The sequence below is a fragment of the Nanorana parkeri genome, unplaced genomic scaffold, assembly GCF_000935625.1.
Source record: "Nanorana parkeri isolate BGI_ZX_2015 unplaced genomic scaffold, ASM93562v1 scaffold996, whole genome shotgun sequence".
Taxonomy (NCBI): Eukaryota; Metazoa; Chordata; class Amphibia; order Anura; family Dicroglossidae; genus Nanorana; species Nanorana parkeri.
The window spans coordinates 217,970-243,197 of NW_017307264.1; the positions used below are offsets into that span (position 1 = coordinate 217,970).

General features: G+C 39.2%; 1 protein-coding gene across 1 annotated transcript in view; it reads right to left on the minus strand.

Moving 5' to 3' along the window:
• The window catches only part of MYO19 (myosin XIX), a 68,148-nt gene that overhangs the window by 14,763 nt on the left and 28,157 nt on the right, over positions 1-25,228 (minus strand). Inside the window, exons 4-18 of the mRNA XM_018567014.1 lie at positions 24,535-24,648; positions 22,923-23,052; positions 21,918-21,987; positions 18,425-18,527; positions 17,666-17,762; positions 17,306-17,382; positions 15,224-15,314; positions 11,834-12,002; positions 9,286-9,359; positions 8,546-8,667; positions 5,461-5,574; positions 4,337-4,513; positions 2,833-2,979; positions 2,534-2,641; positions 2,312-2,382 (exon numbers count right to left, since the gene is read on the minus strand). Of these exons, the coding sequence (XP_018422516.1) occupies positions 2,312-2,382; positions 2,534-2,641; positions 2,833-2,979; positions 4,337-4,513; positions 5,461-5,574; positions 8,546-8,667; positions 9,286-9,359; positions 11,834-12,002; positions 15,224-15,314; positions 17,306-17,382; positions 17,666-17,762; positions 18,425-18,527; positions 21,918-21,987; positions 22,923-23,052; positions 24,535-24,648 (1,664 nt within the window). The remainder of the gene's footprint in view (positions 1-2,311; positions 2,383-2,533; positions 2,642-2,832; positions 2,980-4,336; positions 4,514-5,460; positions 5,575-8,545; positions 8,668-9,285; positions 9,360-11,833; positions 12,003-15,223; positions 15,315-17,305; positions 17,383-17,665; positions 17,763-18,424; positions 18,528-21,917; positions 21,988-22,922; positions 23,053-24,534; positions 24,649-25,228) is intronic.

A 25,228-nucleotide genomic window follows, 5' to 3' on the forward strand; every position in this document is an offset into this window, starting at 1 on the left:
CCCCTGTATGTTATGGTCCCCAAGGAACTTGTCCAGCAGTTTCTTGAATGATTCCACACTCTTGCTGAAATCACTTCCTGCGGCAGCGAGTTCCAGACCCTAACCGGTCTAACTGTAAAGAACCCCTTGCGCCCCGTGTGTTGAAATTTTTTTTCTACCAATTTTTGGTGGTGCCCTCTGGTCTTTGTCACGGAGCTAACCGTAAACAGTTTGTTAATAATGTTGCTGTCGCCGTTTAACAGTTTATATAAGAAAATCATGTCCCCCCTTAATCTCCTAACCTCCAAAGAGAACATATTTAATTTTAACAACCTTGCTTCATAGTTCAGGTCCTTGTATCCCTTAATGAGTTTGGTTGCCCTCCGCTGGAGTATCGGTGACCAAAACTGGACCGCATACTCCAGATGTGGCCGAACCAGTGATCTGTAAAGTGGCAAAATTATAGACTAGTCCCTGCAATACATTCCCTTCTTAATGCAAGACAGGACTCTGCTTGCTTTGTTTACAGCAGCCTGGCACTGCGAGCTGTTCTTCAATCTGCGGTCTATAATGACCCCCAAATCCTTCTCAGTTTCCGACTTCCCAGTGGCACACCCATAAGTGTATAGCCCATTTGCCTATTTTTTACTCCAAAGTGCAATATCTTACATTTATCAACATTGAACTTAATTTGCCATACAGTTGCCCATTCCCCGATTCTATCCAGGTCCTCCTGTAATGTTATAATGTCTAAATCCGTGTCCATTACCCTCCCAATTTTCGTATCATCAGCAAACACTGAGACATGGCTACTCACTCCCTCCCCGATATCATTAATAAACAGGTTAAAAAGCATGGGGCCTAGCACAGAACCCTGGGGCACGCCACTCCTGACTTCAGCCCAGTCTGAAAATGTGTCATTAACTGATACTCTTTGTGCACGTTCCTTTAGCCAGTTTTCTATCCACGTGCACACTAATTCATCTATGCCCATAGACCTTAGCTTGTATAACAAGCGTTTATGTGGCACCGTATCAAATGCTTTGGAAAAGTCCAGATATACTACGTCCATCAGCCTCCCTCCATCCAGATCTCTACTTACCTCTTCGTAAAAGGTTAGCAGGTTGGTTTGGCAAGAACGATCCTTATTAAATCCATGCTGGTTATCAGTTATTATGCCATGATTTTGGACGAATTCCACTAAGTAGTCCTTAATAATTCCCTCTAACAGTTTACATACTATGCATGTCAGACTAACCGGTCTATAGTTCCCCGGTTGGCATTTTGACCCTTTTTTGAATATAGGTACCACATTAGCCCTCCGCCAGTCGCTTGGCACTCTAACAGCCATTATGGATTCCTTAAAAATGAGGAACAATGGTCTCGTTATTACCTGGCTGAGTTCTTTGAGTACCTTGGGATGTAGATTATCAGGTCCTAATGCTTTATTTGCATTTAGTAGTTTAAGCCTATGTTGTATCCCAGGTTCAGTCAACCACTCAGGTGTGTTTCTTGTTAAATTTTGTATTTCATCATGTAAATGAAACTCGTCTTTTTCCTTGGTGAATACCGACGAGAAAAAAGTATTTAGCGCCTCGGCCCTCTCCCTGTCGTTTGTGAGTAACGACCCATTTATGTCCTTTATTGGGCCTATCTGTTCCTTTCTCCCCTTTTTACTGTTTATGTATTGATAAAAAAATTTGGGGTTCCTTTTACTAACTTCGGCAATATATTTCTCACATTCAATTTTAGCTCCCCGGACTACCAGTTTACATCTTTTATTACATTCTTTGTGCATGAGCTTCAGTACTGTTTGTGTCCCAACATGCTATCTCTCCCTGCATTAATGGTTGCAATGCCTGGAGCGGGAGACCAGTGCCGTGAATCACAAGCAATTAGGTATTCATCTCCTACAGACCTGTGTGGTCAGACAGCAGTGGGGGCAGGGGGCAAGCTGACGACCATGTTGGCTCTGGATACAAAGCAGCAACTGACACGGGACAAAGTGCTACATGCACTTTGTCCCCTGGGAGACAGGATGAAGAAGACAATAAGATAGTGAGGCTTCTTCATTTATTCAATCTAGACAGGCTGTTTACAAGCATACAGGCAGTGCTGGACTTTCTTCTTAGAATGCCTAAGTTTTGCATGCCGATAGCCATGGATCAACAATGAAAACCTTATTTGTAAAACAAAGACCTTATAAAACATAAAATTGTAAAAGATAAGACATAATTTTATAAACCTGTAAACGTGCAAGAAATAACTGAAATAAAATGAACCAAAAAACTATTTTAGTTTCCCTTTAAAGCTTGCAGGAAAAAGAACATACCTTATAGGAAAGCCTGCTGCACTTATGTTAATAGTTTCCACAATTCCACAAGCTTCTAGCTGACTAAGAACCTGCAATAAAATCATAATTAAAAGATAACGCCACAGACAAGAGAATCTCCACCAGTCTTTGATTGAAGCATGATGTTTTAGGTCATGTCACATGTTATATTGAAATATAATGCAGTGAATTCATATGTTTTTGAAAACAGATATAGTATACCTCTTCCTTTCGAAACTCCATTGCTCTGCAGCCCATATTTGGCTTAATGCATCGGATATAGTGTGGGGTTGTATTGTGCAAAATGTGCATTAAACTTTCAAGCGATCCCTTGAAATAAAACAGAAACAGTACTGTTGGTGATGCAGGGGGCTTTGTGATGTAAAATAATTAAACTACAATTGTGTTGGTCTAGACAGCCACGTTAACTACAGACATTTAGGACACTCGGAGGTCTATAATGGTTTCAATTGTCATGCCTAGTATAGATCAGACTATATAGTAGCAGTAGTGCAACATACCTTAAATTTAGAGACTACTGTTGTAGGTGATGTCCTACTGTATGTGGCCACATCAGATGGTTTACCGTTTTCCGATGGAAATAGCTCTCGAAGCAAGTTGTCAGTGGACTCCTGCAGAAGCTGGATAAGTTCTGGGGGAACAGGATCCTGAATGGCAAATAAAACACTTCATACATAAAAATAACCCTACTGTAGTTATAAGAAGAGTATAAAAGATATATATTATTGTCCATACAGTTACCACATCAATAGATGCCTTGGCCTGTGGGCAGGGGCGTATCTGCCGCGAGGCAAACAAGGCGTTTGCCTGGAGCGGCAGATTCCCTGAGAGCGGCGTTGCTGTGGCTCTCTCCCCTTGATAAATTTTATTTATCAGGGGAAGTGAACCGGAGGCTATAGTAGCGCCGGGGACGAGGACGGCCGGCGGAGGGTTTATTCCCACTTCTCCTTCCTTTTTCCTCCCATGTTAAGCCATATAAGTCAATCATACAGTGAGAATCAACGTTCAGACAAAACTGCTGATGGGCTGGTTTTGCTTAAACATAACCTGTGAATTGTATTGCAATTGTAAGGTCTTTCTTATATTGTAAAGCGCTGCACAAACTGTTGGCGCTCTATAAATCCTGAATAATAATAATAATAATAAACCCTTTCCGTTGAGATGGTGTGACCAGTGCTGAAGGATATAGTTATATGACTGGCACTGGAGGGAACCCAAGGAATTGGTTTATGGAGGAAAAATAATTCTGTGCATAGTTCATCATTTATGATTTTAAGAATGAGCAGGATTGTCAGGATATGGGCAGGAACTGTGATTTCCCCAAGAAATAACAATCACCATAATCACTACTAGAAACAGGAAGACTACCACCATATAACCACTAGCACCAGGGAATAACCATTGATAATACACATTTATGAGACCACACCAACTCTGCAACTTTCACTACATGTGTTGCAGGGTATTTTTCTTTGCACTGTGGATAGGGACTGTACTGGCTCTAAGGGCCTAAGTGAATCAATCATTGGCTTTTGGTCATCATGTTCGCAAACATTTATAGGTACAAATTATGCTTCAAAATATTCATTGTAATATTATGTGATTAGTGTTAATAAAACCTTGTTAACCTTGCAAAAACTGCAAAACAAATAGAGCGCCTTTTTTATGCATTTTACAAATTGTTTGAAAATAGATTTCAGGTTATCTGGTACTTTTCTTGTTACCAACAAAGTAGAAGACAACACAGCTAAGAATTAGCCATTCTTTCTCTAATAATAAAAACACACCATACAGTTCAGATACTTAATCGCACCAAGCCAATACAAAATAACTTAACATTTCAATCGGCCTTAAATGTGTCTTGGACGTATACAATATTAAAGGTCAATGAGTGTATCTGGTTGTTGTCCATGAAGCTTCACAGATGAAAAGATGTCAAGGTCCATGGTGTATTTCCACCAGTGAATCATCATGTACTGCAATATTAGTCTAAATCATATGCACCTTGTTTTTTTCCACCAGGTCTTCAATCTGGTATGTCACTTTCCCAGCATAGTGAGATACAATAAAGTTAGGCTTTCCACTGAATTTATCCCATCCAAAACACTTGTTGTGCGAAAGGGATTTTTCAAACCGAGACTGCAACTGGCTGGCATCTGAAGAGCGATTCAAACGGCATTCCTACAAAGACAATGGTCATCAGTAAAAATTAAACTCCCCACTGGGGATTTAGAGAGCAATAAAAACCTGACAAAGGATCCAACGCTTACCATTATATGTAAAGCTAAAAGAAGGTTTTGCCTGGAGATATGCTTTAAATATTGAGTGATTATTTGTGATGCCTTATTATTATGCTGTGTTGGCAAAGAACTTGCAGTACACAATCTGTGATGTTGAAAGAACTTTGTACCAGATTTCCAAGTACCGAAATGCTGCTAGTATCATTTTTAACAGTGATATAAAAGTGGTATCTCTCACTAAAAGTATTAGGCAATTTCACAACCATAATATTAACCCCTTCGTGACTGACGACGTACAGTGTACGTCGCCAGCATCGGGGCTGTTTAAACAGACCCCCGGCGACTTTTGCCGCCGGGAATGAAAAAAGGGCCTCAGTCATGAAGGGGTTAAAGAACAACTAAAAGACTCATGGATGACAGCCAGAACAAGTCTCAAATTCAGGTACTACTGTATATGGCACACAAGGCTCAAAGTAAACAAAAAATCAGGGGAAGATCCGTCAACAGATCCTGTCCTGATCACAGCAGTATGGATCGGATGTCAACACTGTGACATTTGTGTCTGTACAGTTTTAAAAACTGAAACTGCCAAACCCCATGTGTGTCTATGGGGACTCTGATGTTGTTTACATCAGATTACCTCCGATCCAGCACAGTCCAGTCTGCCAAAATGGATCTCTGATCCGTCTGTTTTTCCGGACATAGCTGGAGCCGGGGCTAACCGGGTGTAAACGGATGCTCGTCCATTTACACAGAATAGAGCATCTAATCAGGTCCGGCTGAAAAACTAAGAGGCAGAGCCGATCAGACCGCTCGTGTGAAAGGGGCCTAAGTGCTACAGTGGAGCTGTTTGCAAAAATACTGAGAGCATTTTTTTGTAATACATACCTCATTAAGAAAAGAGAATATACTAACTGGACTTCCTTCTATAAGATCTACGCAGTCTTGGTTGTCCTGATAACTTATAAAGGACCATTCCAGCCCTTCTGCTGCATACTCATCCTACAGAAAAAGAAATTTAACTGTAAACTTTAAACATCCCAAACTTTTGACTTGTCGGATAAGCAACAGCTATGTACTTTACTTTTTTTATTCCTATTGAGTATACTGTCAGTATGAAGCGATCTGCATGTTATAACAAAAATAAATAGTGTTTTACACTGTCCAAACATTACTAAAAGTCCCCAGTAATAAATGAAGACAGCAGAACAGAAAATGTCATCCTTTTAGCTCACAGAGTTTACAGGTAAGCAGCACTCTTCACCACCAAGAAGTCTTGGCATAGAGGCATGGCTTAATATGGCAAACAATCAAAATACATCTTGTAATGGTCTACTTTCAGCTGAGTGAATTATAATTTGCTACAACTGGCAGCACCTAAGAATTACCACTTAAAGTAGATCTAAACTCAAATCACTAACATCTCTTTTAAGCGTTAACATGTTAATGTATTTTCCAAAGTAATTTTTAATCTTTTGAAATCTGCAGCTTTAATTAGAATAATACCTGGTAGTCCTAACATTAAGGGTCATAATCAGGCACTTTGTGTTATGGGGTGACAACTAGCTCCCAGTTTTGCTATTGTATTGTTATTCTGTCTTGCATGCTGCTAATGCAAACTACAAGTGGCTGTGCAAACACACATTGTGCACACAAGGACCACTGTTGACGCTATCAGGAAGCTGGTCAATAGCAGTAACATGTAAAAGAACCTGGAGGAGATCATCAGCATGGAGATGCAAAAAGAAGAACAACAAGTGAATAAAATGGCAAAAAAACCCCCATGGTAATTGTTTAGAATACAAAGTGCAAACTAACAGGGTCATTCACAAAAGGGTGAAGAGTTTGGAGGAGACAGGAGAAGTGAACAATCTAGGCCAAAATTGCTGATTTGGAAAAATTCTCCAATTCAGCTCACTTTCCAGATCAGCTATTTTGGTCTAGATTGTTCACTTCTCCTGCCTTCCCCAAACTCTTCACCCTTTTGTGAATAACTCTGTAAATGTTGTCCAGTTATAAGTTCTTACTCTTAAAGTAGGTTTATGTCCTAACTATAAAACAGTTTTTTACATATAATGTCTTCTCAGTTAGCTTTTATGTCCTTATTGGGGGGACTGCATGTGGGGGGGAATTCCCTGTACTGTTCAGTGACTGCCCATTACATGTGCACCTCTGCACTGCTCCCCTTTCACACAAAAATCCCCCTTTATGGCAGAACCCTCTTTTTATATCAGAATCCCATCCCCCCTTCATATAAGAGTTCCTCCTTCGCATCAGCAGCCCACTTCACATCAGAAGCCTCCTTCACATAAGAGTCCTGCCATCAGGAGCCACAGCTGTGGTTGCATGGCAGAAAGCGGGAGGAGGAACAGGCCTGGACAGAGGCAAACTTCCACCCTTTTCTGAAGGGATCCCACCCTTCCTGGATTAGAATCATAATTTCTATAATGTTGGTGGCCAGCCTGCCCATCTCATGGATAGACATGTTGCTGGCTGAAAATTTCTAGGCACCCTTGAGGAAGCCAGAAGGCACCCAGGTTGAGAAAGGCTGTTCTAGATTGACCAGGCAGGCTTATTAAGAAGGTAAACATCAGAGTGCAGTCAGGAATTATCCTTTAATTATCTCATGCCAGTAAAGTGAAGTTTGTTTGATTGCTATAGGTTAGTGCTTCATATGGCCTTAAATCACATATTAAGTTATCGGTTTAAAAGCAGCTAGTTATAAATGCACAGAATCTAACCAAAGTTATAGGGTATAGCAGTAGAAAGTGTGTTGGTGCTGGTTGCTCCTGGAAGAGAAATCTCCACTTCTGGCCTTGATTACATATAAAATATCAACTGCAATTATTTAAACCCTAAGTAAACTCTAGTATTCATTTTTAAATGCATTTTGTCTTTCTAGGTTCACTGTTCCTGGTTAAACAGGGTAGCCAGGGGATAATTAGGTGGTGTGAGAAGCCCAAGAACATTTAGTGTTCAGGAAAAACAATGTAATTGTGTGCAGGATGGATACATAAAGGATTATATTTCACAACTGGACCAAAACTGCAGCTACCACTCTACACAGAGCATTCAGGCTTATTGTGCATTTTCCCCCCAAATCTGATGGAAAAAAAAAGGTCTGTAACTGCACTGGCAGCACAATGGAAAATTGCCCATCTTTCACCTGCATTTGGTCAGTGAGAACAGAACCTTAAAGCAAATCTGGGAGGAAAGAAATATGGGGCCTGCCATTGCTGACCACAGCCTTCACACCACTGTTACTTTCTGCAAGTTTACCATCAAAACCGCTGTTTGGCACCATGTTCAATCTGAAGACACAAGTTTTATTACCCTTCTGGAAAAGGGAAGTGGAGGAAGGGGAAAACACTCACCCTTATATTAAATAAAAAGGAAAAACACACCTTTTATTATATACTGTATATGATAAGGAAAGTGCATTTTCACACGGCATTAGAGATTACAGCCAAGCTTTGGCTGCTGCAGTAGAATCAGAATATGGAAGAGCGATCCGATTGTGGAGTTCAAGAGACTACATTTAGGAGCACTCTCTGGATTCTAAATTTTGCTTCCACGTGTACTAGGTAGATAAAAGAGAAAGTCCATTTGCTGTGCTATAGTTATTTCTTTAGGAACCCAAAGCAATCAAACAACTTTCATCCTTTGTCATTTATTAAAAAGAGTACAAGGGGCATTTCTGCTAGCTACATACAACAGTTTGGGGTTTACACCCATTTAAATTGCTCTGAATTTCATAAAATCAGCCCTACCATCTAATTTAGTAAAATGTCCACAAAAGTACATAAAACAGCATATATTTAAATAGATTGAGAAGGCTGCACACAACATAAGATATACCACCAATACCAACACAGAGCCAATATTATAGAGAGTCTACCACTAAATCTCTACCCAAATCTAAGTGTCAATAATCTGCACACTGCAGGAAAGAACAACAGTGAATACAATATACCTGTTGAACTTTAAGGTAGTGGGTTACAAAATGCTGCTGAAGTTTCTCATTGGCATAGTTTATGCACAATTGTTCCAAGTTGTTTTGCGGGAAAGATTCAAATCCATAAACATCCAATAAACCTGTGGGAGGCAAAAGTAACAAGATTTTCAAAAAGGATATGCAAATACATATGAATACTTCCTGCATATCTTTCTACAGAAAAAAAAAAGCACAGTGGACAATTATTATTATTATACAGGATTTATATAGCACCAACAGTTTGCACAGCGCTTTACAATATAAGGAATACATTACAGATAATAAAAGTTATATTCATATAATTTTTGCGAAATCCTAAAAACAAAAGAAAAAGGAAAAGAACCAAACTAATACTATACAAGTGTATAAAGAAATGTAAAAACAGACAACTCATACACTGGTAAACCCTTCTCAGGCATGCAAATGTCCTCTGTACAGAAAAAAAGCCACAGTGGATAATAAAAAGTTCCATCAATATAATTATTGTGAAATCCTACAAAAAGGGGCAAAATGTAAATAAACTAATACTATATATTGTAGGTGTATAAAGAAATGAAAAAACAGACAACTCATACAGTAGAAAATCCTTCTCAGACATGCTAGTGTACTGTCCACATGGTCAACTGATGACTTGATTAATATTCATTAGCACATTCATTTTTTCCCCCACAAGCAATATTAAAAGAAAGAAAATACAAACAAATAAAATAAGACAATACCAATAAAATTGCTCCATATAGTTGACTTGGCACAAATGCTTTCGTTTATCACAGTCACCAGCCAGTCAAATAATCTGCAATAAAAGAACAGCTTAAATTATTGAAAGTTGTGGGACAATAGTAATGCAATAAAAGTGCCATAACTTTTACAAAGCAAGGCTCTGTTGGATAAACCCTTTCCTAGTCTTCTGAACCCCATAGTAGCAGAAGTATTTCATGTAATGACTGTTTCTATTAGACTCTAATCATGCTTCTGCATCCTGAGAGGTTCACTTTAAAACAATGGCACTCAAATGAAATCTTGAGTCACAAGACTAGAAGGGGATATTTCCCAGTATTACAACAAGGAGGTCAGCACATATTCTTAGTTTTCCTTGGGATTCCTGTGTTTTCACAGACATCTTTTTATGCCATCGTTTATCACACCTTACAGGTAATGGGCTGTATGCACCAACGTTATAAGCACCAGACAAATAGTGTAAAATGCACTGTTGACTGGTGTGTGTGTGTGTGTGGCTATATAAACCTGTGGCCATACAGGAGGTACCCAAATGTTTGTCCCCCAGTTACGCATTTCCAAGTTTGTTTACCAATGATGCGTGTGTCCCAGAAAAAAGGTCTGAGAAGTTCAAGGTGAATTCCTACTTGTTAAACTAAATTCACACCAATAGCATTAATGAGCAAAATAATACATTTTATTTAAAACAGGCTGGAGTATTTTTTTAGCAAAGTAAAACCATAGGGATTGTTTGGAAAAGATTTATAGTCAGCTAGGGTTACAGGTTAAGTCATCACCTGAGGATTGTGGTGTATGGTTACTATGAAATTTGAGCTCAGAATTGAGGCTGGTTGTTAATACCTCAATAGCTGACAAACTACCCTAGGATGGCCTCTATGCCTAAAAGACTTCACAGGTGTTCAGGCAAATGGCCTATGTACAATTCTGCTGAGCTGTTTGATTATCCAAACCTACAATTAGTACTAATCTGCATGGGGAAGGGGTGATCAGATGTCATAAAAGTGAGCTGTGCTTAGTTTAGTTAACCTCGGTTTCTGTGTTACCATCTAAGGCTGATCATCAGTCAAAGAGTCCATGATGACCAGGCTGATTTTTGCTTTGCCCTTTCACAGGGAAGGGTGAAGAGGCTCTTCAGGCAGGGTGGTAATTAATTTTATGCTGACACACCCACTCCTTGTCTACAATTCTTTTTTTTAAATTTGTTTATTGTCTGAACAAGTACAATATACACGTATTGCAGAAAGTAGTATAGGGAGACATGGCATACAATTACACTCTTTACATTCTTGGAATATTCCCAGAGCCATGACTACCGCATAGGGTCTGTACCTTCAGGCCCCGACACCCCATAGGACAGGTGACTGCGATAACAATAGCAGTCACCTGTCCGTCCCTTGGCCGTGTCAGGTATATAAAGTAAAGGTGAGTTCGTGTGTCCAGCAATAGTGCTGGACCAATTCTTGGTATCTGTGCAAGTATCGTGAGAAAAGAGAGAGGAAGAGAGAACAGACAAAGAAAGGCAAAGTCATAGAAGTGCAGGATTCCCTTACGGGAACAAGTTTGAGGTTGTAGAGGGGGACAGAGAAAAGAGAGAGGTGCCCGGACCACTTGCCCCCCCTCCCCCCCCCAGGAGAGAAACCCCTAGGTTTGCTACAGGGAGGCGGTAAGATATCATTCACTACGTCCCTCTATGTAGGGCGACTACTGGGGGACAGAAGTGGCCAGAGGAGTAAGTGCTTGCGCTTCTCCAGACAGGAGAGCTGCATAGCGGTCGGAGTGCTGGAAGTAGATCCAAGCCCCCCAGGTGGACAAAAACTGCTTCTCCGTGTTCCTGAGGGTGGCCGTCAAGTCTTCCATGGCACATACCTCCCACACTTTGGACAACCATAATGCGATCGACTGGGGGTGGGGTTGTCTCCACAACAGAGGGATGGATGCCCTGGCTGCGTCCAACAGGTGGTGTGTGAGCGAGCGCCTGTAAGTGGTTAGTGGGGTCGCTGACATGTGTAAGAGGCATGCCGCCGGATTGTTTGTCAGATCCGCCATGGTCAGGTCCTGGATAACGGACAGCACCTGGTCCCAGAAGGGCCTCAACGCTCCACATGACCAAAATGTCTACAATTCTTTAAACGATACTTGTAAGAATCACTGAGCTGTTCATTAGTAATAAGAAACAAACAATGATAAAAATGTGCCAAGACTACCCTGCAAGTGTACTCTTCCAGGTCATTGAGATCTATGAATAAAAGTGTTTTAAACAACCGTTTATACTGTCTGTGAAGGTTCTCATTCATTCAGGTCATGGTATATCTGTAAAAAATAAGGTGAAGGCAACTGGACTTGCTGTATTTTTCTTGACGACGTTTCACTGGACATCCGACCAGCTTTCTCAATTCCGTTTGCCTTGACTTATTTTTTTACAGATATAACTGTTTATACTGAAGACCAATTCTTCCTTTAGACATTCTCAGACAAAAGCTCAGGTACCTTCCGGATGTCCATGATCAGTTCCTCTGTCTTGTATCTCACCTGGCATAGATAGATTTGGCCAGACAATCCCTTCGTGAGAAGCACTCTGCCTTTTTACAGGGCTTCTTTAATGCTTGCTGTTTTCCTGCTGTTATAGTTCGGTAGCACAGCCTGTCCAGCAGGTGCTCAGCAGGAATCTTCAGCAGATTTGAAGTGGAGTCAATAAACTCTAAAATATATGTGTGCGGATGGTTAACAAGCATTTCTAATGTCCCTATGCATTTCAATGAAAACAGAAATAGAAAATGTATTCTTTACTTTTATGACAGCTTTTAAAGTAGGCCCCCCTCCCTGCCCTTCCCCAGGAAAAAGAAAAAGAAATCCTTTGTGCATGCAGCTGTAAATACTCGTCCTTAAACACCTGTCCTATGCAAGTCCTATGTAAAATACAAGATTTACTTACAATTGCAGGAAGTAAAGGAATAAATAATCCTCTGCCCTTACTGAAAATGGCCACCACAATCAGAGTGGTGAAGATAAAAATTACAAAGCTTTTGAAGGTAAACATTTGGGGGGTTTTTCCCAATTGCCATGTCACAACATTAGCTTATGTTAACCTCTTGCCGTCCGCCTGTAGTAAAAAACCGGACGGACGGCACTGCAGCATCTGCGGGTTGCCGTCTCCAGACGGCAATTTTTTTCTGCTCGCATGCGCCCCCAACATTAGCTTATTTTAACCTCTTGCCGTCCGCCCGTAGTAAAAAAACGGACGGACGGCACTGCAGCATCTGCGGGTTGCCGTCACAGGTAACAGTCCACTTAAATTTTTTTTTTTTTTAAGGATTTTAATTACACGAAAATTGCGCCAAAAAAAAAGCATGCTGGTGCATACAAACATTATTTATGCCATAATAATAGCTAATAAGATCAGCAAGTGTCAAGGTTAGACATTTTTCTATATAGGCACAAATGTGAGTGTGTGAGTGTGTGTGTGTGCAGTGCTTTCTGCCCTTTCAAATAAGAGAGCCCAACACTAGCTCTGCACCTGCCAACTGTTTCTGTACATAAAAAAAAAAAAAAGTGAAAACACCATCATTTTCCCTTTATCGGTACTTTTTACTGTGCGTGGATCAGACGTTTTTGATGCTTTACAATACTTGCTCAACTAGCGGTCCATTATGACTTTCACCTATATTGTAATAAGGTAACAAACTTGCATCTATATGCACAACTAGGGCTGCAACAACTAATCAACATAATCGATTATTGAAAAAGTTGTCAACTTTTTCAATAATCGATTAATCGAATATTCTGCACTGCGCTGTATAGAGGACTACAAATCCCAGCAATAATACATTATACAGCGCCATGCGAAATTCCAAAATAATCGTTAGCTGCAGCTCTATGCACAACCTCTCAAAACATTCCCACTTTTGCTCCAGAGGAAAGAAATCCAAAACCACGAGCAACATTTAGCAACTTTGTCACACAGGGAGAAAATAGTATTCCTTCCCAATCCCACAAGAGCAAAAACATATTCCCAGATGATGCTTTAGTAATTGGAACGGTGGAGATCATTAGATTAAAGTGACACTAAACTCAGGAGTTAAATCTTAAAAATACATTCAAGTAACTTAACTATTAACAAAAATGTATCTTATTTGTGTATCACTCAGGTGTAGATCATCAAATCATCTGTGAATTGGTGCTGACACTGTCCTTCCTTCTGGAGGCTGCCTACTTTTGTTCCCCATGGTCCCTGTGTGTGTGTTGTAAAGTAGCCACAGCTCCAAACTCACTCCCGTGATGAACTACAATCTCCCGTTTAGATTACCAATTTGTATTGAGATTGTAGTCCAGGCGAGCGAGTTTGACTACTTTACAACACACACAGGGACCATGGGGAACAAAAGTAGCCACCCTCCATAAGGAAGGACAGTGTCAGCACCAATTCAGAGATGATTTGAGGATCTACAACTGAGTGATACACAAAAAAAATACATTTTTGTTAAGTTAAGATACTGGAATACCCCTTTAAGATTTAACTCCTGATTTTAACCTCTTGCCGTCCGCCCGTTAAGAAAAAACGGACGGACAGCAGACTCGCATCAGCGGGCTGCCGTCTCCAGACGGCATTTTTTTCCTGCTCGCGCGCGCCACCTATTGCAACCGCGGATGTCAACTGGTTAAGTGATGTTAAAATCGCTGCTCCTTTAAAAATTGTATTTTTGAAAAGGTTTTTTCTTTATTGATTCCTGTCCCCCAGGGCAATACCCGGATCCCCATACACCTTTTATGGCCAATAACTTGCATATAAGCCCTTTTAAAAAGGGGACAATCGTTTTTGAAAGTTCTACCCCCATTGATTTGCATTGAGTTCGAGTTCGAACTTTTTGGATGTTCTAAAGTTCGAATTCAAACCGAACTCTGGCCTGTTCGGCCCATCACTAATAACCACCTGGTGCACTCTGTGTACTTTCTCTGCACCTAATCTTTCACTTAAATGTCTCCCCCCCATCCCCACCCTATGACTGGATAGTGAAAACAGAAGCAGCAGACTGATGAGCTCATTTGTCTGTCCCTCTACTCTCTCCTCCTATTGGCATGCTCTTTGCACTGCAACATGCCTGACTGGCTCTTTGTGCTGCTTCCCCCTACCCTATCTCAACATTGGGCCAGTCCCAAGCCCAATTACTTACACTGCTTGTATTTAAAACAAATACATTTAATAATGTATGTATTATTACAGAGGTGCTTTCAAATGTGCATTTTATATCTAGAGTTCAGTTTTATTTATTTACACAAAAGTTCTATATTTTTCTTTTTCAGTGTTGTGTTAAATGTAAATTAAATTAAATTAAAAAAAAAAACAAAAAAACTCTGCATTATGCAACTGTGGTTTCTACCAGAAATATAGATATAGCATTGTAACAAATTCTACAAGTTTTAAATTAAAATATCTACTTTGTATCTACAATTACACTTGTTTTAAAACAATTTTTGGTCACACCTGGAAAATTTATTTTGTATTTTTTTCCATTTCTTTTCTTAAAATTAGAAGAAAAAAAAAAACAAACAACAACCCTTTAAAAGACATAACGACCAAAAGAAGTCTAGTTTTCACATCAATTCATTCAGCATGATGTGATAAGGTAGTTACTGATTAACCAACTTATATAACATGTATATAATGGTAAACTGAGACTGTTTAGGTCAGCTCTGGTGTATATCAGTTCCATATTTTCTGCTTTAGCGTGCATATAATTGTGGGAACGTTGTAAACACTTTGGAATAACCTGCATGAATGGCTCTTAAATTGTGACTTCAGCTTAACCCAACAGACAAAAGTAGTTATAGAAATGGAAGAGTGTGATAAAAAAATGCAGTGTTTCAGGTTTTCAGTTGAAAATATTTTTTACATTAAAAAATAAAATAAAGTAATGAACTGACCTTTAGCATTGCTTAAAACTTCACATGGTTGGCTTTCATCCAGAGAAGCACAGAAACTGACATTTCCCAGATGCAGAAGACCTGATAAAATCTGTCATAAAATGAAACAATATGGGTGACATGGGTGCCATATTATAAAATAACATTCTTATTTGCTTGGCTGGATTTTGTTTATTTATCATATATTATTGAGAATGCAGCAGTAGAAATATTGAAAGTTTAGCAGGACTACCCAAAGTTCCAAGGTTGGCAGAAGGAGTCTAGCAGTCTTTAGATATAAGATCATAACTGATGGTTCAACTCACCAAACACATCTTCTCTTTACTCGGGCCCTTTAACATAAACCGGTCTCAAAAAAATATATATATGTTGGTTGCCATTGCCCACTTACTTCTGAAAAAAATGACTTGCCTACTTGTTTCTGGCTCGCATATCTCCGATTATAGGTTTTTAACACTTTCTAAATACCAGTTCTTTCTATTTAAAGCCAACACATTACTTGGCTTTTGTATCTGTTTAATCTAGAGAAGAAGGTCAACTGGCTGATTAAAACAGTTTAGCAGTGTCCTCTATGTCTCATTTTTGGACTTTACCCTATTTTGCATCCAGAAAATAATCTGCACCCACACATCATCACATGAGGCATTTATCTGCAATTATTTTTGGATTTGGGTGTTAATTTAACATGACAAAATATCTGCTTTAAAGCCACTCAGGCATCCAACACTGTCACATGGGTAGTGGGGAGAGAATACTCAGCCCTTTGTAAGCTCTACAACTCCTTGCAACTCCTTGCTCTAAATATCCAATTAGACCTGCGAGAGGAGATGGAGCAAAAGAAAGTTAATTATGTGCAGTGGGTGTGGCTACCATTAAACTTGTTGCTTTGCTCTGCATCAGCAAACCATGGGTTCACTTTAAAGTGTTACATAGTTACATAGTATTTGAGGTTAAATAAAGACACAAATCCATCAAGTTCAAACTTTGTGTGTCTGTGTGTGAATGTGCATGTGTATGCGTGTACACGAGTCCCTGAGTGATCTTGTTTTTAAGAGTACCTGTACCTAATAGTACCTGTATCTAATTGATCTTTAAATGATGCAGTACGTTCTGCAGATACCACTGCTTGTGGCAGTGAGTTCCAGACTTTTACCTCTCTAACTAAAAAGAAGCCCCTACGCCCCTTGTGGTTAAATCTTTTCTCCACCAATTTTAGATGGTGGCCTCTAGTCTTTGTTATGGAGTTTACTGTAAAAAGTTTATTACTGATGTTGCAATCACCACTAAAACAGATTGTATTTCCACTTTTGCAACCATATTAGGATAACAGCTATTTTATATGCGTTACATGTTCGCCTTCACACAGCAAAAGCTGAAAAAAATATTTAAAAATGCTTCCTGCAGTTTAAAATTGCTTTTATTTGGGTTAGGGGTTCTACTTGGCTTCTTAAGGGTTAACATTTCTACTTGCTTCTTCCTTGTAATATTAGTAGTGGTTGTGAGGGTTTTGTTGACTACAACAAAATACAGCAGGATGAATACAGCCCTGGCTTCTGCAGCCTTGCCTCCTGCAACAAAACATCTAAAAGATCATTATAATTTTTGTAATTATTTTTTTAATTATTTTTCGGTTTGCTTTATGAATAGGAACACAAAACAAAACATACAGAAGGGTTTAGGGATGTCCCGATACCGATGCTAGCATCGGAATCGGGCCCGATACAGGGCATTTTGACAAGTACTTGTACTTGTCAAAATGCCCGAAGCCTAGCGCCGAAGCTTGCGCTAGGGATGTACTTGTGCCTGAAAAAGTGGCATCGGGTCATCCCTAGAAGGGTTCTCTCCAATTTGACTGCAAGCGTGGAAATACACTTTAAGAAGGCAATGCTGTACTGCACAGCAACTGTACTGTGCTGTTCACTCAAGTCCCCTATACACAAATCAGTCAAGCAATGATCCTTCTGTCACAATAGGTCTTTTTGTTAAAATTTGTATTCTTTATTTTAGTTCATTTATTCAAAATACAAAAAAAGCACTACAGCTTAAAAGATGTGAGAAAGGTGGAAGAAATATGTAACTGACCTTGAATATGTTACTCTGTGTTGATGAATCAATGCCCAAATGTGCCATTGCATCTTTAGTGACTTCAAAGCAATCCTCTAAATAAAAGGAAAAAAAAAATAATATTTAAAAAGAAAAAGGAGACAAATCCAACAGAACTGAACAAAAAAATAAGTTTTATGTAAAAGAAAATTTGTATTTCTGTACAAGATAACATTTCTCCTGAGTTCTATGTATAATCCTGCTTGAAAGAAACAACTAGAAATTATTTTCTTTTAATCTTTTACCTGTGCTTTGTGCCAACGTCTTGCAGGGGTTTCTCAAATTTGACTGCAAAGGTGGAAATTTACTTTAAATCCAATGTCATCAAATGACTCTTACCCTCAAGGTTCTTATCAGAATTAGGGAGCCAGCAGAACTGTGCAGTTTCTGGGAGATCCCATTCTTCTCTTTCATTTGGAGAAGCACCTTTAAAAACCTGAAATGAGTTTTTAAACAGATGTTACAAAATTACATTTGATTTGGAAAACTGAAGAAAGGGAAAAATAAACAAATAATGAATATACTATATAGGAACTGAAACAAGAAGATCCTCACACTTTTAGGACTGTATATGTGCTGTGGACAACAACCAGTCAGAGTGCAGCTCTAATTTCATTTTAGAGCATAACCAAAAATGAAAACTAAACACCTGGTAAGTTACTGCCAGCAATGTATACACTTTTCTATAAATCCAACCAACGGTAATTAAAGAAGAACTCCAGGTACATTTTTTTTATTAACCCATGCACTGCAAGGGTTAAGTGTTCATTTTGTTCTAGGGCTGAAAATAAAAGTTATACTCACCTGATCCTCGGAGCCGGCTTGCTCTTAGATCGGTCCCTGAACCGTCTCTTCCCCTCTGCTGCAGCGGTCCAAGGTCCCTGAGTCATCACGTTCTATACACTGTGTATAGGATGTAAGGATGCTTAGGGACATTCCAATGCTGTGGCTGAAGAGACAGCCCACTGCAAAGATTAAATTTAAAAAAATGTACCCGGAGTTCTTCTTTGATAATAGTATCATAGGAATACAATAAACTAAACATTTTTTTTAAAATAAAGAATAAAACATTAGGGAAGAATAATTTTCTTGACACACCTGATAAAATACATGAAAGTTCCTCTCTGAAGGAGCCTGATGAGCTACACGTGTCTTCTCTAGGAGGTAAGTCTGGATAGATGCACCTGTGATCTGTTGAGTTCTAATATTCAAAATAAAAAAAATACAACTTGCTCAAAGCATAATGCTACGGATTTTAAATGTTAAGATGCAAAGTTAAAATATCTTCCCATTTTAACTAATAGAAAAAAAAACCCACATAAACAACAAGTTAGCGCTTTAGAACCCAATACAATGGCTTTTAATAAAATCAAAAAATCTGCATAATTCATTAAAACTGGAATTCAACTGAAAATGTTACACAAGACCTGCACTATATACACCGAGTGGCCAGATTAATTACGACCACCTGACGTTTGTAGGCAAATTAGCTATACTTTCGCGCTGAAGTTGCTAGAGGGCCAGACCATTATAAATAGGGAAGTAGGTTGTTTACCACGACAGTAGAAGTGATTTTTTTCTGAAGATATGGGTAAACAACGCGATTTAACAGCCTTTGAGCGTGGGATGATTGTAGGCGCAAGCCATGGAGCGAGTATCAGCAAAACAGCAGAATTCGTTAAATGTTCAAGAGCAGCTGTTGTTAAAGTGTTTAAAGACTGGACTGTCAGCCGAAAATCTGGGTCTGAACGTGCGAATTGTGGCCGTCAGCGACTAGTCAATGTTAGGGCAGAACGGAGAGTGGCAAGACTGGTACAAGACAACAGAAGGGCAACAGTGCAGTGTCAGATTCCTCACATCACCTTTCAACATCTCGTGGACTCACGAGGCGGCCCAACGAAGTCATCTCGTGGCCCAACGAAGTACTGATGGGGTGGTCATAATAATCTGGCCACTCAGTGTATTTCACATTAAAATGCACAATTGAAGTGTCAGATATTAGGTATATCAAGATAGTGCTTAGACCAGGGGTCTCAAAACTCCGGCCCTCCAGCTGTGGTGGAACTACAAATCCCATGAGGCATTGCAAGATTCTCACAGCCACAGACATGACTCCCAAAGAGAGATGCATCATGGGATTTGTAGTTTCACCACAGCTGGAGGGCCGGAGGTTTGAGACCCCTGGCTTAGACACTCTTGTCCCCGGTGCAATCATTAACATTTTTTTTCCACCAACAAAGGAAGATACATGAATGTGGCTTGTTCTTTCACGTGGCAGGACCAGCAGCACCAAATATTTTGTTGTGTAAGATTGGGATGTATGGCCATCAACCCTCTATACAATGGCGGATGAATGGTAGGGAGGGGATAATTAGACTAAACAGTGCCAGTTGTCACAATACATTCTTGTAAAACATCCAAGCACCTATTCTTCCATCACTGGTTCCAGTTTCTGGTCAATATTGTGGCATTTGTGTCAGAAGATTCCTAGCTAAGGATGTTAAGGATTGCAGGGATATCACCACCGAGGTGAGGTAAATGGACACCGTAGCCCCGAGCACTTAATCTGGTTCACTTGAATTCTTTTTTTTATGATTTGTGTAGCAATATATTGTGCATTCTGCAGACTTATGGTAGAAATATGACCATTAAACATAAGTATGTCTACTCCAGTGTCAATGTTTTACAGAAGCCCATTTAGTTATCTTGCTTTTTAAAAGGTGCTACTTCCCTGTTCCCTGGTGTAACACAACTTACATAAAAAGGGTAAAGATCTCTACTGCATAAGATTCTGATGACTATAAATAGTTGCAAGGTTACAAACACAAGATGCTGCTAAAATATTACATAGAAACTGGTATACACCGTTCTGACTACAGCTTTCTGCCTATGTACGATACTAACTGAACTCCACCTCTCCAATGTGCTTATCTACAGGCTATGCCTCTGCCTACCTATTCTTCACCTTGGTTTCCCTGCCAGCCATTGCCACAGTGGGGCAAACCTAAGGATCAGGATCTGGAGGTGTCACACACTGAAGCCTAAATCACCTTGCAGGGGTCCCTGATAAAAGGCCAGATACTCAGACCCAGGGATTCAGTGCAAGCTCATGTCTTCTATTAGTAGGATCCACTCTACCTGTGACATAAATTAAGGTTTAGGAAAACCTGGATGCAAAAATCACAGTTGTTCACTGAGGAATAAACTGTAGAGAAAGCAATATGAAGTTTTCAGGTTATAGTATTAATTCCTGAATTTGTTTTCTCCGTGAACCTTGTTCTTTTAGCCCTTCAACATTTGAGGACACCACTGTAATCCTATATTAGGACAATGTAGTCCTAATTCTATAACAATCTAACCTTCTCAGGCTGTCATGGTAAAACACGTGCTAAAGAGGAATAGCAATGAAAATATTTATTGGACTCAGTGGTCTTAACCCCTTTGTGACGGGAGACGTACACTGTACGTCCAGCCACAAAGGGACCAAATGACTCGTCACGTACACTGTACGTGACGAGTTATTTGCTGCACTAGAAGGCTGCTAACCGCTGAGAATCAGCGGTTACCTTTCAGTAATAGATGTCTAACTATCTAGAGATCCATTACTGAAAGGGTTAACCTTTTTCAGACACCCGATACCTTAATATCGGGTGTCTGAGAGTCACAGCAAAGCAGACACACATGTCGGCTTTTGCCGGCATTCTGACAGCTCGTATAGATCGAGAGATATCTCTCTCAAGCTATACTGGCTTTTTTTTTTTTTATCTTTTGACTTTCAAGAATAGATACAAAATGTTATGTATTAGACACATAATGTATCTATTCTTGAAAGTAGAATGTTTAAGTTTTCTGAAACATTCACTGACAGCTGAATCCTGAACTGCTGCAGGATCAGTGTCACTAACTTATTATCGGCTGTTCTGAAGTTTGAAGCAGCCTGAAAAAAAAAAAAATGTATTAATTTATCAAGCAGTAATAGTGAGATTAATTCACAATGACTGCCTGATATAATTAAATAAATACAATTTGTCAGTATAAAAAAAGGTGAAAAGTGTAAATAAATGAAAAAAATAGTGAAAAGTGTAAAAAAATTAAAAATAAGGGACAAATAAATGAATGTATGTATTGCATTTTTTTTAGCTGTGCTGGTTTTGTTAAAAAAAAAATACTACAAATCAAAACTGGGAAAAAAAGTTTTTTTTTACGTTTTTTCCTCTTTTTTTAATTTGTATTTGTGCTAAGTGAGGCGTTAGACACACATATGTGATATAAATATATAGCCCTATCTGTCCTCTAAAAAACAATATATAATATGTGTGGGTGCACTTTGTAAGAAAGTATATTACTGACGTGGAAGAATCACACAGCAAAAATGTCAAAAGTGTGTCAGTCATTTACGAACAGAAACTAAAAACAAGCTCAGTCATGAAGGGGTTAATATATGGTGTTCCATGATTCTTTGGTGAATGGCCAATTATTGGGCGTTTGTATAAAATGCTAGATAGATAATTTTCTGTATGAGCACAATAAGGGTTAGACACCAAACACATTTAAAACACAAAGATACATTCATATTAGATGATACAATCACCTGCTTAACTGTAGTTGAATGTATTTCCCAAATCGACTGCTGTTGTTGTTCCTTAAAGTGCACGCATTACCTAGACATAGGAAGTGGTAGGAGTATGTCATAATGTTTTTTTCACATCTTCACAGAATATTATTACTTGTCCTAATTAAAATATCAGTGGTACCCAACTCATTAAACTGAATTCTGAAATGAATATTAAAATGTTCATGGATAAATTAATTCTCACTGCCATGCAAGCAGTGGCATTCGGATGTTCAGATAATCGCATGGAGCCCTTTCTACAACTGACTGGGACGTGCAGCTTATTTGCGATGTAGATCTAAATAAACAATAACCAAGACATTTCACGGATTCATCTTGATGCTGTAACAAGATTTAATCTACTAAACTAATTACATAATAGGAGATCTGGGTCCAATGCTGGCAGGTGCAGCTGTCTTTTTAAAAGTGCACTCCACCATGTCCCTGAATACCCCAAAGTATGTATACAACAACTTTTTAAAACTCTTAGCATAGTCATGCCCTAATACCAATCCAACAATTAAATACTCGTGCCTGAGCAACTTTGATGGACACTGCAGCAAGAGATGCAGGGGTTGGCTTGTCTATGCTTCATCTCCTAGAAAGTTGGAATGTCCATAACGGAACTACTAGCATGTGTTGATGCCCAGTTCTGTGCAACAATACTTGTTGGCACTGCAGGGTTCCTGGTTTCCTTTTATGCCTGATGGGTGTATTTTGAATCACAAATAACAAAGCTTACAAAAGCAGAAGGTACGGGGTCAGACAAAAGCTTTTTTATACTAATTTTATAAAACTAATATCTGCATCATATAGGTGGAAGTCAAATGAATCCTGGAATTGTAATTAAAATATATATTTTTTCAGAATCCTGTAGTATCTACAGTAAGGTGACATTAACATGTAAAACATAATAAAATTAGGTAATCTAAAAAACATGCAACTTTCAATGGCTAAGAACATCAGAAGATATTGGACATTTACCAAATGCTTCCATAAGGGGATTGGAATACAGAACTCTGCTTTCTATTCTCTCCACTGTCTGACTGGACCACTGTGAATTACTAGCAGCAACTGTAGCATAAAACTTCATTAGGCAGCGTGTGGTCCATGTCTAAAAGGAGAAAAACATTTGTTTAAATCATCAGGAATAAAATAGGTTTCCTTTTATTATTTTTTTTTAAGATACTGAAATCACAATAAGAATAAAAATTCTGAGCAGCGCATAAAAATGCTATAATGCCCATCTACATTCTGTGCAGCTGTACAACTACAGCCATGGTGAGGAGTAATAGCAATAGCCCGTAATGGTGAGAAATACCAAAGACTAAAATGTACCTACCTACGGCCAAAGTGTAACACGAAAGCTCCCATACTAGATTAACGATGCCTAGGAAATATGGTCTGGGGCTCACTATGGTTGCTGTTGTGCATCTGCACAGAATGTAGATGGGCATTATGGCATTTTTATGCGCTGCTCAGAATTTCTATTCTTATTGAGATTTCAGTATCTTACCTTGTCCCTTAACATTATCTATTTAGTCCAGTATTTAGAATATGCTATACACACATTACTATCCGTTTCCATGTATATTTATGGTAGTTGGTTGTGAGGGAGCCTGTGCACACTATTGTTGCCTCTCCTGCGGCCCCCTTAGGGGGAGTTGCTACACAACAGCGAAATGCGTTGACGGAAGGAGTCGTCATTTCCAACTACATCTGAAGATTCTCAAGTGATATATGCCTCTATGATAAGGGACTGTTTTATCACACGTGAACGCAAGCTGTAGCATGCCCTTTTTTTATATGGTTGTGATTTTAATTACATTGGGATTATATGCCTTTTTGAAGATACTATTCAAATTATGTTCAGAAGTCAGCACCATGCCAATCAGCAGGCAGCCAGCAAAATCCTCAGACTTCTGTGGGGTCGACAACTAATTCTTAGTGTTGGCAAATCATTGCAGCGGGAGCGAAAGGATGCAGTCTTCTAAATAAGATGAGGCTTGCTGTCTGGAAGCTGCCATTATTTGATCTACAGTACAAGCTGAAGTCTACCTCCAAGGCAGCCACCTTGCTAACGGTGATACTGGAGAGATGTGCTACACTGCCCTAGAATTAACTACTGTGGCCATTACCAGCCTCCATCATGGTGACATTTAGTTTAAGGACAGATCCACTTCCTGTCACAATGGGGGGACTTTACTAAAACTGGAGCAGACAGAATCTGGTTACTAAGCACAGCTTCTCCAATAAGCTTCGGTCTTCTGTTAAACTTTGAAAATTAAAGCTAGAAGCTGATTGGTTGCCATGCACAGCTGCTCCGCTCTTAATAAAATTCCCCTCAAAGGCTGTCATTTAAGATCTCCTTGGGATAATGCCTGATGCCTGTTATCCTAATCCACTGGTTTTAAGTCCTCATCTGTACGCATGTTCTAGGCCAGTGGTTGAAAAGCACTAAATTTGACTGCCAGGAAACTAGCATTTTCAGGAAGAGAATTTAGCCTTTAATATTTTCCTATGACATAACTGCGCTCTTGACAGGTTACAGATGAAAACATGAGCTACATACTAGAGATGGATGTAGGTTTCTTACCTTTCCAGCCCCGCTTTCCCCACTGACAATTATAGATTGGTTTACTGGGTGAAGCTGGCACTGTACATTTCTGTAGGCTTGTTCGGCAACTGTGAAGATGTGTGGTTTATAGTTCTGAAGGATCGAATAAAACAAAACAAAAAACCACATCAATAAAAAAGGTAGTAAATGTTTTACTTAGCCAGCACACATATCCAAAATAGAATGAGTGGAATTTATGAACACTGGAGCAGACAGGATCTGGAGCAGTTGCCCATGGCAACCAATCGGCTTCTCTCTTTCATTTTCAAAGGTTAACTGAACAAGCTGAAGAGAGAAGTTAATTGGTTGCCCTGCACAACTGCTTCAGATTCTGTCCAAATTTGATAAAATTCCCCCCAGTGTATAGTATAATCATTAATAACATGTGTTTAAACGGTCACTGTCAAGATCCGATGATGACATACACACACACACGACCATACAATCTTTGTACAATCAACTTTGTAACTATGTAATATGAAGACCTACCTAATCTATCCAATACATTTATATCCAATCATTTAGGCCATTGCACTACATAGCTGTTGGTAGATCTAAAAGGACATTGTACAATCTAATTAGATTCTTACCGGGAGTGCCAACAGGAGAAACCTAGTACTGAATTGTAGCCAATCAAAGCAACGGCATTGCTGTGATAATACATTGAGGAGTA